We start from the raw sequence: 20,467 nt of genomic DNA on the forward strand, positions 1-20,467 counted from the left end.
ATGAATTTTGAAATGGTCATAACTCAGCCAAATTTTGAACAATGAACTTGAAACTTTGGGAAAGGTTTTAAATTATCAAGCCAAATGTGTGCAAAAAATTTGGAGTTCTTAGCTTAAAGCGTTCTCATTTTATGAAGACAATAGTGAAAAAGAGGGAGTGTCACGCCACGCCCACTGTAATTGGGCGTGGCTTACGAAACTTTCAGGAAATCTAAGTTTGACCCATATCTATAATCTCTGAAATTTTGGAGCAATTTGAAGACGAATTACGTGAGTTATTAAAAGGTTGCGTGTGGGTAGTCACTTTAGGGCCACCCTGTAGTTAGAAGCTAACTTAAGACCTAATATTATGTTTACTGATACATTTAACAGCAGTTAGTTAAACTTAAGTTCGCAAAATAATGTTTCACGGAAAAAAAGCGCCCAAAAGGCAGTACACAGAAAAATTAAGGAAATAGACATTTTATTGAATAGTTTGAAGATAAAAGGTTTTAACGTTAGTAGTTATAGTTATAGTCACTATGTTGTGTTCAAATACACCCAATAAAAACAGAGACTGTTGTTACATTTTTGACGATTCGGCATAAAGTGTTGATTTTATGTATCGCTTTTATGATACTGTAATGTTTTATGCCGCGTGTGGACGATATTTCTAGCTCGAATTAAATCATCGATGCATAACGCTGACGCAAAAGGTCGTAAAGTGGAGTAATATTAAAGGACCAAGCATTATAACTAAGTAATAAGTATAGCAAATTAGCAATACTTTCAAGTTTCAACAAGACCAGAAACGTCCAGGTAAGCTTAATAAACGTCTTAATAAACGTCCAGGTAAGCTTAATAAACGTCCAGGATTTAGATAAAAGCCGTATATTTAACACGGAAATAAACAAACAATGAAAGACAAATTCCAACAAACATATTATATTAAATATATATAGCCAAGAAAAGGAGTACCTGTTCAAGTTAGGTATGTCTAATTTCCAAGAAACTTAGTGGATTTTACTGGTGCTGCACGCCGCCAAGTTGTTGAGCATTGCGGTGGCGGGGCCGTTACTAGCGTGGTAACGTGGGACACCACGTGACCTAAACTGTGGGAGCTAGAGAGCCGTTGTTTAGGTATTGTGGTAACATGCAGCATGATGGACGAAATCACACAAAGGTGACTTGTTGCACTTTTGGTGAGTCAGAAGTCACATATTTGGAAATATTCCAACGATTTTAGAGGAAATAGAGGAAATCGACTCAAATAGAGGGATTAGCCGATCTGAAATCGATTTATCTTGCAATGTTTAGTTAGGTGAGGAACAATCACCAAAATGAGTTGCTTACCTGCTGTATGTTTTCGTACTCTGCTCTTCACTCAAGTTGCAAAGCTGCAATAAACATATTGCAACGAACATTTCTCTCTGAAAATTGTGTTAGTACCTGTTCGATCAGTTAAGGTGACGATTGCTTCGATCTTTCGGTTTCAGCTTAACTCCCTAGGTCATGAGTAGAACCGAAGGATCAAAATATAGGTTGCTTGTTGCTCGTATTAACTATAAAATATCAATTTTGAGGGATAAGGAAGTGTTTGTCGGTTCTGGGACCTAGTTCTCTAGTTAAATCGATTTCTCGTGCAATTTTAGGTTAAGAGCAGTCATCAAAATGAGTTGATAACAAGGTCGATTTCTCGGTTATTTTTAAGCTTTCGTCCAGAAACAATCGTTCACCTCTCTCCTCTGCTGAACAGGTACTTACTATTAAAGTAAATGAATGTGCATCACCTCCCCACGAGAATCCACATCTGTAACTCATTCATTAAATTATCCATTCCTCAAAATATGACCCATTAGGCCCTTAAATAACCCATCCATCAAATGTGCCATCACATACAAGCGGGGCTAGTGTTGAGGAGGAGAGTGTAAATTATACATTATCAAAACGGTGGCTGTTCTCTAGAAGTTTTACGACTTAATAATAATATCCGTTAAGTTGTGTCTAAAAATGGATTCTCTTAAAACAGCGACGTAGGGGCAAGTTCAAAGAAAATGTAATTGTAAAGCTGTCTCGGGTGGCGGGTTCCATAAAGCAGCGTCAGCATTTAAATGGTCCTGGTCGCAAAAAACCCATTCGTGAAATGGTGACGTGCTTTGATAGAGATAGAACAGGTGCCATCACATACAGTATTTTTAGTGGACATTGGTGTTATACTATGCCAACTGTTTTATTTATAATATGAATTTTATCTCTGAATTCCATCCCTGAAACCATACTTTGTCATAAGAATTCAAGGGGCATGCCCCTTGCTAGTATTCTTTGTTATTGCTAGTATCCTTGGGTATTGCCAAGTGACTTTAGAGCACGTGCTGCACACAGTAGTAGCTATAACAGTACCTGTATATAATTCTGGCCTTGAGAGTGATTAATATGGGGGGTGGTCAATCCCATGCCCATTTATTTATTCCTCAACTTTTGGTAAAATGGACATCAATGGGGTCCCCCTTGCCCTCCCCCAAATATGAATATTTATGTTGGTGTGATAATTGATATGGGATTTATAAGATGAATCTTCTTGAGTTGAGTTAAAACAAATGGAGTATGGTTGGTGCGGGCGGACCGAATCCGAAAATTGTCGAATTTTGACATGCGTTTTCAGAGGAATATGAGAAATTTTAGTATTATATAAATATATAGGTACAACTTTCGCGGGCTGAATGAAATTAAAGATCATGTAACAAAATGTATTATATAGGCACCTATAACACCGTTAAGGAATTAAAGAATAAAGTTATTTTAATCGTTTTTGCGTGTAAGGTCCTGTTACATAATTTAATAATATATAATCTCACAAAATATGCTCTTGCTAGATTATTCTTGTCTCGTCGATGCATATAATATACTATCCAAACGCCAAATCCTAGTAAATGATTTCACTTCACCAATCCTCCTAACCTCCCACTCTCTCCCTCCAGATACGACCGTATTACAACTAAAGCAGAACGGCCCCTGACCATGACTAACAGACTGTTCCACTATGTGTCCACCACAGACGACCCTATCATCAGGGAGCTGGCTAAGGAGGGTCACGTGTTTGCTACTGACTCTATCCTCGCTACTATCATGACCTGCCCCAGGTCTTACTACAGTTGGGATATCATCATCCAGCGTGTTGGCAGCAGGTGAGCGAACTTTTTTCAGCTGATTTTATAGTTTCACTTTTACTCTTACTTAAGTTGAGATTGCATCATCCATCACGGACCCGAGTTGAGATGTCATCATCATCCAGCGATCTGAGATGGTTGCAAATGTATATTTAGGTCAGTTACTTTATCAATCGGTATTCACACTTGCAGATATTCAGATATGTTACTTCACAAGGTAAGCATCCCTAGTATCTGATATTCTCATCTGAATTTTTGGCAGAAGATTCATGTCACCCCGACTACATACTCTCCATCCTGTCATGTTGGGTTGTGTTGCCATACATCCGGTCTAGATTAACAGTGTTAAACCCAAACTTCATACTCCCACCTCTAGAATAATTTGTCGCTATAAATTATATATCTGTATAACAAAACTACAGACAGTTAAACATTGCCCACGTAGCACTGAATTGCACTTTTAAAAAGAGTTTAGTGGCCCAGCTAATCATCGCTTCCAAACATACCAAGTAAAACTCACCACCCGCACTTTTTTAGCCCTTTTTTCCAACTCGTCCCGTATTTCAGATTGTTCTTTGACAAGCGGGATGACTCCGACTTTGACCTTCTCACGGTTAACGAGACTGCTAACGAGCTGCCCGGTGGAGACGGTGGAAGTAATTCTCTGACCAAGCTCTCTCTGGAAGCCACCTACATCAACCAGAACTTCTCCCAGCAGTGCCTGAAGAGGGAAGCTAAGACCTACAAACGTCCCAACCCATTTGCTAACGAGGAGGATGATAATGAACCAAGTTCCGTTGCTTACAGGTAAGATTTGTAAGATTTGTAAGATTTGTAAGATTTGTAAGATTTATTGTTGCTGTGATCTGACTGTTGACTGTTGAGGTGTACTTGTTAGTTGTCCATTGTCCGTTACTGACATTAATGTCATGTTTTTAACTATTGTTACTATGTTTTGTCATTATGACAGAACATAATATGCTTATACTCGTTGTATTACCTTCAACACGGACCTCGTATGTATACCGTACTGTACTGTGGGGCTGTTTCCACGGACGAAAATCATCGTATTGAAGTCTCTATCCTCTTGGTTGTGAGTTGTGTAAGTTACTGATTATCAGTTGTAAATAAGTTGTGTTTAGTTGTGCTTAGTCAACAAATTTAATTGTGCTTAGTAATAGTCACCAACGACATGCATATTGCATAGCTATTATCTAATCTTCTCTTCGTCTTGCATTTTTTTGCCGTTTTGTGTTAGTTTCAACAAACAAAGCATATTGATCAGGATTTGTATAATTCAAATTGAAATTCCTGAATCTTCTTGATTTGAGGGTGTAATGACAATTTATTCAAGAAAAAAAGGTTTCTGACCATGGCGAAATAGCGAAAATTTGTCTCCGTTTTCGCTATCTTGTGATTTCTTTTTACCCTTTTCGCAATCATTAAGGACATAGCAGTATCCAAGAAGCCTTCTTCGTCATCACTGTGACCATTTTGTTCGCCATTTTTCCGAGAGACTTCGAAAATATGGATGGCAACCACAAACATATTATTGTCATGGACAATTCACGCTCTTATCCTAGATTTGTTGCATTTTCAACGCGAAAACAAACATTTGTTCGAATTTTCAGACAATATGTCCTTCATGTTATTGTTTCGACATGTTTAAAAACGTGTATAAAAATGTTGAACGTTGGACAACATTTATGGTTCTCCGAAATTCCGAAGATCAACGTCGAAAAATTTGGTAACTCCAATGTGCACTTGATACACTATGATCTAACTTACAAGATATGATCTATATATAACGAGATACTACTTGCCGGGTTTTGTAAATTCCCTAAACATACTATTGGGGGTCATTAACACTTTTATACCGGAATAGATACTTAAACTTATAATATGATCTATCTTACAAGATATTAATAGATATATTATGATCTATTCATTATGATATATTATCTGTTACGTACCGTCAGATTCCCAAACATACTTTCATATTTTCAGTGACACGCAGATTTAGTCCGGAATATATTATCTATTTGTTACGTTATATTAGGTATTTTTCATGATAAGCTGCTATCTGATTAGTTGCATAGTGCTGTTTTTCTGTACTAGGTCAAACTCGAATGGCTTGAATATATTTTTCCTGGGTTTATTTTTATTGCCCTAGCGTGTTATTACCCAAGATTTACCGCGGAGTTTGGGGGAACGGAGACAGCCCCGGTAAATGGGAGTTCGCGGTAAATTTCAGTTTTACGGTGCTAAAATGTATTTATCTGGCAGGTACCGTAAGATCCCCCTGTTGGGACCAGGAGCGGAACCCCTGACCCTGATCTGCCGTTGTGAGGTAGATGCTGTTACCACCAGTGCTAACGGCGAGGAGAAATACATGAACATCAAGGCGCTAAACGAATGGGATCTCAAGGGAGGAGCAAGGTATGTTTGGTATTCAAATCTTTATATTGTTCTAAAATTTGGCGCATAATTATTTTTCATGAGTGCAGTAAAGTAGAATAATCTTAATGACACACACACACACACACACACTTTGCAGTTAGACATGCCTACTTTTAATTGTAGGGACTGGGGAGTTGGCGTAAACTTCACTAAATTTGTTTTGACACGAGGCAGCTATTTACGAATTTGATTTGTCGTTGCTTTAAGCTGATTCATTAATTGCTGTCATGCGTCGAAGTATACTTACGTCACCTCCTTCACCTATCGCCTATAATCAAGTCATTTTGTTATCAGTTTATCTCAACCTGTACTACGATCCAAACCATTAACACTTAGTTCGCTTTTATGTTGGATGGTATGACCTATTGTTTGTCTAGGCTGTAGGCAATGATTTCACGATTTGTTTTATGATTTGATAGAATGGGACTATAAATGTTGTCGTCCTCAGTGAATGGAGACAGAAGTTGGACACCCAGAGGGGAGACATCTTGACCACAGAGATGAAGAACAACAAATGCAAGTTAGCTAAATGGACGGTATCTTCTATTTTGGCGGGATCTGATCTGCTAAAGTTTGGTTATGTAACCCGGTCAATGCCGCGCAGTTCCGGGGAATCCATTGGTCATTCCATTCTAGGAACCCAGGAGTTCATCCCAAAGCAGTTTGCCGCTCAAATCTCACTGGATATGAACAACGCGTGGGGTATTTTGAGAGTTATTGTGGATCGTTGTATGCAGCTTAAAGATGGAAAGTATGTTTTGTACAAAGAGCCAGGCAAGGGAATTTTGAGGATTTACAAAGTTCCTCTCAATACTTTCGAAGAGGACAATGACGACAGCGATGAAGAGGAAGAAGGGAAATAATTTGCCTTTTATTAATTTAAGTGGGGGTTGACGGATATTTTAGTGTTGCGTATCATTGATCTCGTACATTCTAATCTGCTTCACATTCGCCGAAAATTCGGGCTGTCACAAGTGCTTATGTTTGTTTCTGGTACACGCGGAGATATTTCCATATGAAAAGTCCAATGGCTCACATTCGCAAATTACGAAATTTTCAATTGGTGCGCGCGTCCCGGGCACGTATTGTTACTTTACAAGCTTGTGCCTGGCCTGGGTCAAACTTACGATACCTTGAAGTGATAGGCGTTGATGGGTTTAGTTCTTTCTATTCCTCAGAAGTGGTCAGGCTTACCTGATAGTTCGCTGTCTATGAGCAAGTCATTCATCTTAATCTGATATGAGGCTTCTGGCTTATTGTACTGGCCCGATATGAAACAGCAACTACTGAGTATGTTTTTCTTGAATTGGAGTTTAGAGATCTGCTTAAAACTCTCAATTTAAGCCTAGTTCGTTATGTTAAAGTTGAATTCTACCAGAAAAGTCAGGAATCGTTCATATTTATTACTTGCACATTCAGTTGAGATGGTAGCGGAGGAACAGAGCGGACAGCTTAATTGTTGTGGAGTTCTGTATTTTTTGTAAGGTTGGACCAGAGTGGTTCAGTAGATTATAGCCTGTAGATTCTTTGCCTACCTCTCAGTTATGGCAACCCTACAAGAAGAGACTGATTGCGGTATCATACAGATAAGAGAAGGGGGAGTCAGGGGTTTTTGTCTTTGTGCAGTTATCTCTTGTGTGTGATTAAAAGCCCCACAGACAAAACCCCACAAAAAAGCCGCATGTCTGGCTTAAAGTGGGGTTAGGGTTTCGGCCATGGATTAGGTCGTTTAGGGTTGTGTTATACAGGGCCACTGGCCATGCTGATCTAGCGACATATCTTGCACATGCCAATCTAATTGTTGCGGGGTTTTCCCCGGTAAAATGTTAATTGACTTAAACATGCCGACTTTTTTTGTGGGGCTTTGACCGTGCCAGGTTTTGCCTGTGCTGGCAAGTCGATCTCGGTAGACGCTAGATGAGAACTTGAGTAAGTTTATTACTTTGTTATGTCCATGTAATTGATTTACTACTACAGTGTCCAAATAAGGCCCGACAAATTGTTGCACCTGCTACACCCGAATAGCTCTTTTATGTTTAGAAGTTGTTTGAGCACTGATCGATCATCCCTTACCGAACGTAACCTAACTTCCTTGCGTATTATTTATACAGAATATGCCATACTTCCCGCCGTCTTCCAATTGATAAACTTATTAATTAAGTGCATGAGTAATGATTCGAGTGTCGGGCTGGCCAGACGTGACGTCCATTTTGCATTGCAGCCTCTAAGTTTTGGCTTGTTGCCTGGTTACAAAGTAGCTATGAAAAATACTTCAGTTACTTGACGCGGTTAAAAGCTTTCAATATCCTTCGGAACTTGACCTAAACCTGAGGTGCGAAGCTGACAACAGTCTCATAGAGTTGAGAAGTGAGGACGTTTATCGTCATGCACACTTTGTATTTTGTGGGCGTTACGGAATATATCTTAGTATGTAACACAAGCTCGTGTGTATATTTGAAGGGGATGTTATTTCTCAGACTCCCCGAATAACAGCCTGTGTTAAAACCGTCCGCCGTCCACGCAATTATAATAGCTCTCGTTACAGACCCCTGTCATCACGGTTGTATGACCAATGTACAATGAGGATGGTCGTCTTACCTTTGAGATCGTGATGACGATGTCATTCCAGGAAAATGACTTGCCACGGGGTGACGTGACATTTCGTTGGCGTGTAGCACCCCCGTTTTGTCTGCAGTAAAAGTTTTAACTGATCTTATTAAATCATTCTGCTCTCTAATCGTAATTTGTGAGGTGCTAACGTACTATAAAGAGGACCCCCTTCATCAATATTTACACAATGCCAGTCCGCATAATTCAGTACGATTCAGTACTAGGGCCGCCGTCTCGGATATTTGATAGCCCGAATTTGCGAATGTTTTACTAAGTATAATTCTACCAACTAAATTTGTTGAGCCTTTTTATACGGTATCGCTGACAGGTTAAATTATTTTCTTTAATTCGTGCTCGTCTTGCTTTCCTTTATCATCCTCATCCAACCGTTAACCTTTCTCTTTGTAGGATGAAATGTGAAAGCGAGCACTTGCCGCCTCTCAACCAATGGTCTTGCTCCAGTCCCGATTACACAGGATCAAACGATCTTCAGATTGAGCCCACCGAAAGCTCCAGATTCACAGTAAAACCAGTGCCATCCAAGACTGAATTCTCCCAGAGCGAAGACGAAGGGAATACCGATCTCTTCTCAGGCTCGATCCTGAATTCTGAGATGAGACAACGCAGACCCAGCAGATCGATACTGCAATCACCGGAACGAGAACGCCTATCAAGAGAGAAGTCCGTAGTGTGGAAAGATAACCTGGTGGAATACCGATATATTGACGGGAACCCGGTGGACAGAGGACTGGTGAACTGGGGCTCCGTGTGCTACGCTGTGCTCCTCATCGTGACGAGCTATGTGGTCTACTGTCTGCTGCACTCTGTGGGGATCAAACCACGGGGACTCAGGTGAATTGAACTCGATATATCCGGCGTGAAACCCGCATTAGGATGCCTGTATGTTTAAGAGACTCGCACTCAGCGAGCGTTCAGAGACCAGCACCATGCGTGCACAAACGGTCAGACAGAATTGAATTTTTGCCAGAGATCATATTATGTTAGATTTATATTAAAATTTAGATCCTGATATACCGCTGAGTGGTGATGCGTAGATCGTACAATATGAATTAGTGATAGACAAGTTTTATCAATGAAGACTCATGATTCGATATTGAAGTAATAAATTACTACTTTCAGGCCTGTATTCTGCAATATCCTGCAATATTTAGAAAACTGGGCACTTCCAGTTCTGAGTCGTGCTCCTGTGTGCTTCTGTTGCGTTCTGTTTTATCTGTTTTTGAGTTGTGTGTTTAGAAAAGTGGCAGACCGTATGTTGTACCGGAAGTCAGGCTCTTGGATGAGTCATTGAGCGTTTACCCGGACAAATTTGTTTTGAAATGATTTCCGATTCCAGATGCCGTGCATTGGCCATTGAACGAAGTTGTGCATTGAACGAAGTTAACCATCCGAAATTATTGAGTTGCCAAATGTTTTTAAAATGTTTTGTGTTGAATCGATGGAAGCAGTTTTGCCGAATGATAGTAAATTGTGATTATAGCGCTTAGATTAGGTCCGTAGCTTAATATAGGTTTAGAAATAAAGTATGTTTATTGAATTGGATGAAAGAGAGATAAATTACGTTTGATCTGTCGTATTTCTGGATCTAATTTTTAATCAATATGTTTGCAAAATTGTAGCTTAATCGTTTATTTTGATAATCAAAGTTTATACAGTAATTACGACTTTGAAATTGTGTAAATATTGGAAAATTTTCTGTCTTTTGAGAATTACAAGTATGTGTAAGTGTTATATTTTGGATTATTTTTGATTGTACTGATAACAAAATACATTTAACTTTTTCTTTGGTTTAATCATTGTATTCATTCTCAACTATAGCTATAGGATAATAGGACAAATTTACCAAAATCAACAATCGCGAACATTCTCTTAATGTCAATCCTCATAACCAAAATGGACAACCTCCCAGACTAATTCTCATAGCAATCGAATTATGCTATCTATAATTGAAATGCCACCAACCTAATATTAGCCAAATTATGCAAAATATGTCGGAATAATTACCATTTAATTATAGACCTTATCAGGATGGTGTCTAGCCCGGAACTGTCATAGACCTGCCCTGACAGTCATCACTTCCACCACCACTTCAGAGATCACACCCACCCTGACAATTGACATGTGTCTCTCTCCTGTAGCTGTAGAACTTCTCCTCCGCACAACTTCTCCTCCACAAACCTCCTCGAACAGCTTATGTCAGCGCATGCGATGGAGGGGCCGGCAAAGATGAGGTTTTGGGACTGTCTAATGTGTGTTACTGTGCCAGAGTGTGCCAGGTAAGAATAATGAGTTCTGGGGTAGGAAATTAAGGTGCGATCCCGGTAATTGTCGGTCTAGATAACACGGAATCTGAGGAATTGGAGCCAAAAACAAACCGACAAAACCGGTCTGACACCTCTACATTGTTGCTTATAAATAAATAAAGTTGTTATCAGCGTACCCCCTTTTTTAATGTAACAACGTGACGGTCCCTCTCATATTACACAATGTCTAGCCCGGTCCTGTAACATTACTCAGTCCCGTTCGCGTTTGTAATGAGCTCTCCCTCAGCTCCGCCCACCACCACCCTTCCTACACTAATGAAATAAAGTGGATTTTAGCGGCGAATGAGCTTCTCACGTTGTGTCGTTTATTATCATCCGTATTTCATTTATAATGTGTTGTTTAGTGCGAATATTGGCAGGTATAACTTCTGTACCTAGTGTATGATTGCTATATTAGTGATTATGTTGGCAGTGAGACTGTGAGCCTGCCTTCCTATTGAACCTGTTGGGCTGTTGAGAGAGAATGTGTGTGTGCGTGTATTTGACTGTTATCATTAGGTTTTGTTACAAAGGCTTTCTCCACTAATGAAATAAAGTGGATTTTAGCGGCGAATGAGCTTCTCAGAAGAGCGGCTGTGTTCACGTTGTGTCGTTTATTATCATCCGTATTTCATTTATAATGTGTTGTTTAGTGATTACTAGCAGGAACCCGTCTAACCCTAAATGGTGTCAAGACTCAAGAGACTAAAATAATCATAACCTGTGTGTGTGTGTGTGTGTGTGTGTGTGTGTGTGTGTGTGTGTGTGTGTGTGTGTGTGTGTGTGTGTGTGTGTGTGTGTGTGTGTGTGTGTGTGTGTGTGTGTGTGTGTGTGTGTGTGTGTGTGTGTGTGTGTGTGTGTGTGTGTGTGTGTGTGTGTGTGTGTGTGTGTGTGTGTGTGTGTGTGTGTGTGTGTGTGTGTGTGTGTGTGTGTGTGTGTGTGTGTGTGTGTGTGTGTGTGTGTGTGTGTGTGTGTGTGTGTGTGTGTGTGTGTGTGTGTGTGTGTGTGTGTGTGTGAGTGTGTGTGTGTGTGTGTCTGTGTGTGTCTGTGTGTGTGTGTGTGTGTGTGTGTGTGTGTAATACAATTATGAGTATATTGTGTGGCTTATTTTCCATCCGCTCTGGTTTAACTGTTCATTAATTATATACCGTATGTTTTCTGATCATGTTGTGTCTGTGATAATGGTTTTCTCTGCCTTGCTGTGAGATGATTTGTTTATTATGATACAGAATAGCAGTTCTATGTATGATGTAGGACGTAGGCGTTGTATCGTACAATTTTCTTGGGGACCCCAGCTGTTTAGATATGGCGGAGTGACAAGGCTGAGCGCCGTCCAGTAATGTACAATCAGAAGCTCCAAATTAAAGGATCGTCCGATCGAATCACAGCACACAGAGCTTTTCTAAATTTTATCCTGGAACTACAATTCTATTGTTGTTCTGATTTCTATGTAATGAGAAAGAAATCAGCGTGTGTTGCGATTCAAATCGTTCCCGACATTTTGGAGCCATCTGTTTGAAATACGTAGGGTAGAGCTAGAATATTCGCAGCCAACTCTATAGCATCATGATATGTAGGGCTAATGTTAATAGTGTCGATTATTTCGTGGATGGACGATTCTTAATAGTTCATGATAAAAATTGTATAAACATGTGTCGTACATGGAAAAGGTAAGCTCAAAATAATCATTTTCAACTCTGTCGGCAGCAGCTGTCAGCGTATCATTATGTTTTCTGCATTTAAAATGTTTTATATTTTAACGTCCAAACGTTGTACACCAGGATAAAATAGAAGTTGTAAAGTATTCTGAAAGCAATGGAATAGAAATTTGGGAATAATGGGCGTCGGACGATGGGTGTGGATACCAGTACCAGTACCACTACCAGTACCATTCCGAGTACCAATCCAAATGATTACGATAGTGCAATTTTGACAAAATTGCTATGTGTAAAACTGATTACGGAGGGCGAAGGGGGTTCAAAATTGTCCAAAAAAAGATCATGTAATATGTGAACGACCCCTCACAGAAGAACATAAAATGAAAACTTAGTCTTTTTGATTTGCAGTACATTTAGAAACTAAAACCTGCAGTTCCTTATTTATTCTCATTACAATTGCTCGAAAACTTATACAAATGAGAACATCAGTAAGCAGTCAGACTAAAACTTCCTTTTAAAATCATGTAACTATGTAATTAATATTAAATTAATTGGGCTTTCACACCCCAGCAGTTTCACATTAATTTGCTTCCCTCGCAGTGGGAGGCCTTGGATCGGCTTTACCCAGTTCTTACAATACTCCTGTATTCCTTGGTCTTAGTGGATTCATTATATAGAATTTGCGAATCGAAGAAACTTAAAAGATTTAATACTGACTGCATGACCGAGTGTGAGTCAGAAAGATTGTGGATAGTGCGATTCCAATTTCCTTCAGGAATGTTAGTCCCATATCGGCTTTTAAACCGTCAAAGGTGAATCCATGCCAAAACGTGGGCAATATCTTGTTTCATGCTTAATCCCGAAGTCGATGATTAAAATTGCTCACTAAAAAAGCTCCTTTACACTTTACAGAGCTTATAAGGATTTTGTTCATAACAAACTTTAAATTCCGGAAAGGTTATTTTATCATAAAAAGTGTTCTTTAGCACTACTTCTCAGAGATTTCTACTTGTAAATATTTGCCAATTATAGATTATTTGCATGTTCATTCCTGCTGTGGTATGTCCTGCGGCCATAATTTCGCACATTAAACATATTAATTGGTGTAATAACATACTTAGTCCTAACAATAGATCAGAACTTCTCCATTCTCTGAGTAAAGCTGCATATTTATACTGCAAGTAGTAAAGTTATAAATATGCAAATGAATATGTTAAACTGTATGCAGCTGCACAAGCTCCTATTAATTAATTTCACGGCTGGAGCCCCAATAATGACCACACTCCTCTCTGCACCTGTTGCTCACCGTTTATAGTTCGTGTGTGTGTAATATCACTGCAATGAAAATCTTTATTTTATAATGTGTGTTTGCTCCGCCAACTTTTCTACCTGTGTTTTCTCTCTACCAATAAATGTGCGAAAGGTGTTACTTTCATTTATTGTAATGCTCTTGTTGTTGGCGATGGCATTTGCTTTAAAGTTCATTATTCATTGTTGGAGGTAGATGGATTAAACAATTGATTGATAGTTCAAATAAACGTGCACCGTTCCCCTGATGACAGTATAACCTCTCATACCTTTTGGTGTGTGAATTTTCACAAACATTTTTAATTAAAAGATATCAAGCTGAAGCTGTATCAAATCTGAAAACACAATAAATTAAAGTCATGGTCCTTTGAACTTTTCACACTGTACACTTTCACACTGTACACTTTTCACACTTTGAACTTTTCACACTGCCAGAAAGGTGGCTAAATGTTGCTGTTTTTGTCACAGTGCGATGTGCATACTGTAATATGTGTTGGTCCGATTTGTTATAATATTGATTCACTGTACTTGTTGTTACCGATACTGTACCTGTACTGTTACCGATACCGTACTTGTACTGTTACCGATACTGTACTTGTACTGTTACCGATACTGTACTTGTACTGTTACCGATACTGTACTTGTACTGTTACCGATACTGTACTTGTACTCTTACCGATATTGTACTTGTACTGTTACCGATACTGTACTTGTACTGTTACCGATACTGTACTTGTACTGTTACCGATACTGTACTTGTACTGTTACCGATACTGTACTTGTACTGTTACCGATACTGTGCTTGTACTGTTACCGATACTGTGCTTGTACTGTTACCGATACTGTACTTGTACTGTTACCGATACTGTACTTGTACTGTTACCGATACTGTACTTGTACTGTTACCGATACTGTTCTTGTACTGTTACCGATACTGTACTTGTACTGTTACCGATACTGTACTTGTACTGTTACCGATACTGTACTTGTACTGTTACCGATACTGTACTTGTACTGTTACCGATACTGTACTTGTACTGTTACCGATACTGTACTTGTACTGTTACCGATACTGTGCTTGTACTGTTACCGATACTGTGCTTGTACTGTTACCGATACTGTACTTGTACTGTTACCGATACTGTACTTGTACTGTTACCGATACTGTACTTGTACTGTTACCGATACTGTACCTGTACTGTTACCGATACTGTACCTGTACTGTTACCGATACTGTACTTGTACTGTTACCGATACTGTACTTGTACTGTTACCGATACTGTACCTGTACTGTTACCGATACTGTACTTGTACTGTTACCGATACTGTGCTTGTACTTTTACCGATACTGTGCTTGTACGATCTGCTCAAGGTTTAAGAAAATTTACTTCGACATCCCACAAGTGGTCATAATGTATTCTACCTGTAGTCATACTGAAGTCATAGTGTATTCTACCTTTAGTCATACTGAAGTCATAGTGTATTCCTATTTATAACTTGTTTTAGTAGCCTTGTCCGAGGTACAGAGAAGTAATTTATTTTTTCCACTGCTAACTAAAAACAACCCCTTCTCAACTGTTAGTGTAACCTGCATAATATTTCAACTGAAATCTCCTCTTGGGTAGTGTAAAACTAATCCCTGAATTAACGGAAAACAAAGATTATTAAATAACAAACATTAAACATATGCATTACATAACGATTATTAAGTTACTGTATCAAAATACGTATCAGAGACTAATGATCTAGAAGATTCTCCTCGGATGTACGGGTGATTTGTGAGTGTCGGAGGTGTCACGCACGTGTACCACCTGACACAATCTTCTCATACTCCAATTTCGCAGTTTGCCGATTATTATTCTCTCTAGGAACTCACCTTTAAAACACTCGATATAGAAGCAACTCAGTACTGTAACAATGTTTATTCTATAATTAGTACGAGGTTCATGAATAGGTCAGTATTAGAAAGTTGCTAAAGGAAGCTCTCATTTCTTCGTTTCCTAGAGAGAGAGAGAGAGAGAGCTTTATTGTTCCAGAAATTCCATACCTCCTAGTCCTACTGTCTTGTTATCATGTATTTCTTTTACTTTCCACTTTGATGTTACAGTTGCCATGTGTAATAAAATTAACTTCGTGTTTATTCCTCACACCACCAGTTACGCTCACAAACTTGGTAACTATGCGCTACTTGAGCCCACGTACTCTCGGTGTTTAATCACTTATAATGTCAATTCATAACTTCATATTTTAAGTTCCATGAAATGTTCGTTTTCATGAACTCGTGAGTCAGGGGAACGCCGAAAACCGTTAAAATGTAAGAACAGGAACTACTTAGCAATAAACCGTCGCTAAAGGGCAGGAAAGGAACCGTTAAAGTATTGCTTTAAGAACTGGTGTGTTAATCTCTACTATTTGCTGCTAACTGGCTACAGTAAATTGCAGCTTTGAGGGGGAATAAAGGGGTTATCGGGTAGGTAGGGATGTCATTGAAGGGATGAGATGGCTTTGTTTAAAGGAGAACATTATATTTTCCAACAAACTGTAATGTTCCACCACTGGGAAGTGGGAAGGAGGCTGGAGGGTAATCTGTGGGAACTGGTGTGGAACTGGTGTTGTAATTAGTCAACCTTACAACTGGGGGTCTTTTCATTGTTTATACACTTTTTCTGTGAAGTTGTTTCCAGTACAGTAAATCCCCGATTTACTGTTCAGTTTGGGGAGAGGAAAACGATGGTTCACAATCTAGGGTAATCGTTGCAAAGCACCCTACTGAAGGATATACAGGGAAACCAATCTGACTTGCTTGCTTTACATATGGATCTCGTTTCTAAGCCGTATTGTAAAGGATCACCTTGTTATATTGAGCTAAAAATCTTGTCATTCTTCAAACATTTTGGGGAAAGGGAAGAGTACGGTGCATCGGGATATGATAAATCGGGGTAGTATAAGTTGGTGTAGTATAAGTTAGTTTTTACTGTACTAATTTACAATATATGCTCTCTAGTCTCTGTGTGATTTCATGTTTTTAATATTTTATACTGTCATTACGCAACAACTATCAAGAGATCGCACTCCGAAGTGGTACTACCCATTCCTTATTATGCGATGTTTGTATAATGTATGTTATTCAACATTAATTACTACCTGAACTTATATTACTGAGCTTAACTGAGGTGGCCCGAATAATTTATTTTTGCTTTTGGTATGATTCTATGATCTAGATAAGGCCGAAGTATTACTACTTTAAAAAGGTTACCTTTCGTTTAGGACAATATATCGAGATGAAGGCAGCGTCACGCCGCACCTCCTTTTATATCCTACTACCACTAACAATAGTGATCAATTCTAGTTACTTAATTAAAGTAAATGGGTGAAATTTATTTTAAAATGTAATACCATCATCTCCCAGACTGTGTAAAATGTATTGTGTGTTTAATCGAGTCAGGATTACTCCTCAGAATTATGTGATTATGAATATAAGGTTGCCGTTGCAAACATTGGAAATATTATGAATATCATTATCTGGCATAATATTGTCTTTGAGGTTATAGTCTATTTCACTCGTGTACACTGTACTTGACCTTTATTTCTGTTTGGGGTTAGTGTTTTAGTCGGCAGCCCTTCTTGTTCAACCTTCTATCCTGATCCACTCCATCACATTTATGTTGTGTAGACAACGGCTTTCTTTAATCTTTGCTCCTTCGACTTTTGGTCGCTTTCACTTGTATAGCAGACGATTAATTGTGTTTCTGAAATAACTAATTTACAGTATATCATATTTTCAAAATGGTAAAACATTACCATGGCGTCAAAAACCAAAACAACCAGAAGCCGTTTCCAGACCTAACCAACCACCACTTTTAGTAGATTTGGGAACATTTTCTACTGAGAAAATAACTAGGAACGACAAGGGCACTCCTATTTAAAGTATAACTAAATATGCTTCTGCGACGCATTTTTTCGTGTTATTTTGTATACCGACTATATATGTATTTCCACTAAGTCAAGAAAATATTCGTCAATCGGATTCCCGTATTACTGTGAAAATCGGGATTGTACGTTTCAAACTTCAAAATACGAAATAATGTAGTTGAAGTTATTTGAGCGTAATCATTCATATTTCATGTCCGTCCCAGTAACGATAGCATCAAAAATTGTGTGTACCAAATCTCAATCATTTGTTAATTCGATTATTTGAACGTATTGACAGGTTGCTCTTTAAATCAATTCCTTATGGCTCTGAAAGGATTTATGTACCAAAAGTTCCTGTCACAACAAAATTTTACAATTATTGTCTGCAATTATTGGCTGCATTCCTGAAATTTTGATGTTTGGGTAGTATTTTGAGAGGTATTTTTTGAGAGGTATTTTTTGCGTCAACTTGCATCAAATTGTACACCTACACCTGCTAACTTTAACACCCCATTGCACCTGTTTATCAAGCCTGTGGACAGGTATGAGAAACCTGTTGATTGTCGATTGATCCGAATATATCAGGATGAACCAAATTTGCATGGAGCCTTTTTCTAGTCACTTTCTCAATTTGACCGATTTCAACTTTCTTGGGCTTCAAAACGGCGTTGTTTTTAAAATGGCTCATGTTTGACGAGGCGTCGTAATTCCAGATTCGCATAATACAAACTCAGAATCTCAATATTATCTTTAAAATGATGCGTGTCGAAGTGAACCACGCAGCAGCCTTACTGTAACACTACTGTCGTCACGTATGTTGCAAGCTTGTAACACTGTAAGCTACACTACTGCAGAATGCACCTGGCACTATTATACATATCATTGCCACTACCGGCCTGTGCTCCTGTAAATATAGTTTAAATTTTGGTGTACATTTCTTGTTGCTGCGCGAATGTTAATCATTTAATTTATTTCATTCCTTTTGCGTTTTCGGATGTAGAGTTAGCGTGAATGTTGGACCTTGAAGATGTATCAATTGTTTCACTGTGCTCTTTGTTTACTTTATCACGTGAGAGAAAGCTTCTAACCGGTTACGCTCTTTTGTGTTTACATCCAGTGCTAAAAGTGTTAGTTATAAGTATAGTTCAGTGTAACTTACAGTGAAACACTAAACAGTGTTACAGTTGTATTGTCAAACTGTTACAGTGTAGTGGTTTGTCACACTGTGACAGTGTAGTGGTGTGTCACACTGTTACAGTGCAGTGGTGTGTCACACTGTTACAGTGTAGTGGTGTGTCACACTGTTACAGTTGTATTGTTACACTGTTACAGTGCAGTGGTGTGTCACACTGTTACAGTGTAGTGGTGTGTCACACTGTTACAGTGCAGTGGTGTGTCACACTGTTACAGTGTAGTGGTGTGTCACACTGTTACAGTGTAGTGGTGTGTCACACTGTGACAGTGTAGTGGTGTGTCACACTGTTACAGTGTAGTGGTGTGTCACACTGTTACAGTTGTATTGTTACACTGTTACAGTGTAGTGGTGTGTCACAGTGTTACAGTGTAGTGGTGTGTCACAGTGTTACAGTGTAGTGGTGTGTCACACTGTTACAGTGCAGTGGTGTGTCACACTGTTACAGTGCAGTGGTGTGTCACACTGTTACAGTGCAGTGGTGTGTCACACTGTTACAGTGTAGTGGTGTGTCACACTGTTACAGTGCAGTGGTGTGTCACACTGTTACAGTGTAGTGGTGTGTCACACTGTTACAGTGCAGTGGTGTGTCACACTGTTACAGTGCAGTGGTGTGTCACACTCTATAAAATGTTACATTTTTTTCTCCGAAGTGGTACTACACACTCCCTATTAGACGATGTTTGTATGTTATTCAACATTAATTACTACCTGAACTTATATTACCGAGCATAACTGAGGTGGCCCGAGTAATTTATTTTTGCTTTTGGTATGATTCTTAAAATGTACCTTCACAGTTCACACATTGTGTTTTGTTGCAGTACACTGTGTTATGTTGTTACAATGTACTCAATGCCACTATCCACAACTGTCTTAATATCGCCCATCTGACGATGATGTTCCTCCTTCCCCACTTCTCCAATTCACAGCTCATTTCATAATACTCTGCTTTCTCAGCAGACAGTTGTTCAAAACCTTGTTCAGTTCGTCGTCTATTTTATCTGAACACACAGACTCAAGAAAAAACAGACATACAGACAAACAGACAAACAGACAAACAGACAAACAGACAAACAGGCAAACAGACAAACAGACAAACAGACAAACAGATAGACAGACAGACAAACATACAAACAGGCAGTACCTGAGTTTGCTAGGCAGCTTACAAACAGGCAGTACCTGAGTTTGCTAGGCAGCATACAAACAGGCAGTACCTGAGTTTGCTAGGCAACATACAAACAGGCAGTACCTGAGTTTGCTAGGCAACATACAAACAGGCAGTACCTGAGTTTGCTAGGCAGCTTACGCTAATTTTGTAGCGTAATCTCGAATGGTTGTGTGCTCGCTAACCTTTCCACCTAGCCACCATGACGTTATGCAGTACCCATAGAAACCAAAATCATGATAAGAGACAGTCAATTATACTGTTATAAATCATCAAAGTAGGTAATATTGTCAAATTCCTGATTATCAAACTCATAATTCCTTGAATGCAAACATATTGACACCCTAAAATAGAGTTCCAAGGTTGTTCCCTTCTTGTAAATATCACAAGCTTCTTTGCAGTTTAACTATTAACTATTAACTATTGCGGTTAATTCACTTCAGCTGAACTGCTAGCGTTCCTCGTAAGTTTAACAAACTTTACGAGCTTCCTTAAATCAATGCAAACTCCAGTATAACTTGGCACCGCCACAGCCGTTACCCAACCCACAGCCTTTACCCAAGCCCTTTTACTGTGTTCTTCTTCACTGCCGATATTATCTGGCTCCCACTCAAACTTAAACCATCTGCATAATCAATATTCAACACGGTCTGCCTTCAGAATCTCTGCACAGAAAATTATATATTATATGT

The 20,467-nt window shown here is 39.0% G+C and overlaps 1 protein-coding gene across 1 annotated transcript in view; it reads left to right on the forward strand.

Moving 5' to 3' along the window:
- LOC134814673 (eukaryotic translation initiation factor 3 subunit D-like) overlaps nt 1-6,511 on the forward strand; it is a 36,163-nt gene extending 29,652 nt beyond the window's left edge. Inside the window, exons 6-9 of the mRNA XM_063822839.1 lie at nt 2,958-3,164; nt 3,714-3,953; nt 5,433-5,585; nt 6,055-6,511. Of these exons, the coding sequence (XP_063678909.1) occupies nt 2,958-3,164; nt 3,714-3,953; nt 5,433-5,585; nt 6,055-6,469 (1,015 nt within the window). The 3' untranslated portion in view covers nt 6,470-6,511. The remainder of the gene's footprint in view (nt 1-2,957; nt 3,165-3,713; nt 3,954-5,432; nt 5,586-6,054) is intronic.
- Nucleotides 6,512-20,467: the final 13,956 nt, after the last annotated feature.

The sequence above is a fragment of the Bolinopsis microptera genome, chromosome 5 (genome assembly GCF_026151205.1).
Source record: "Bolinopsis microptera isolate Bmic1 chromosome 5, MBARI_Bmic_1.0, whole genome shotgun sequence".
In the NCBI taxonomy this organism is placed as follows: Eukaryota; Metazoa; Ctenophora; class Tentaculata; order Lobata; family Bolinopsidae; genus Bolinopsis; species Bolinopsis microptera.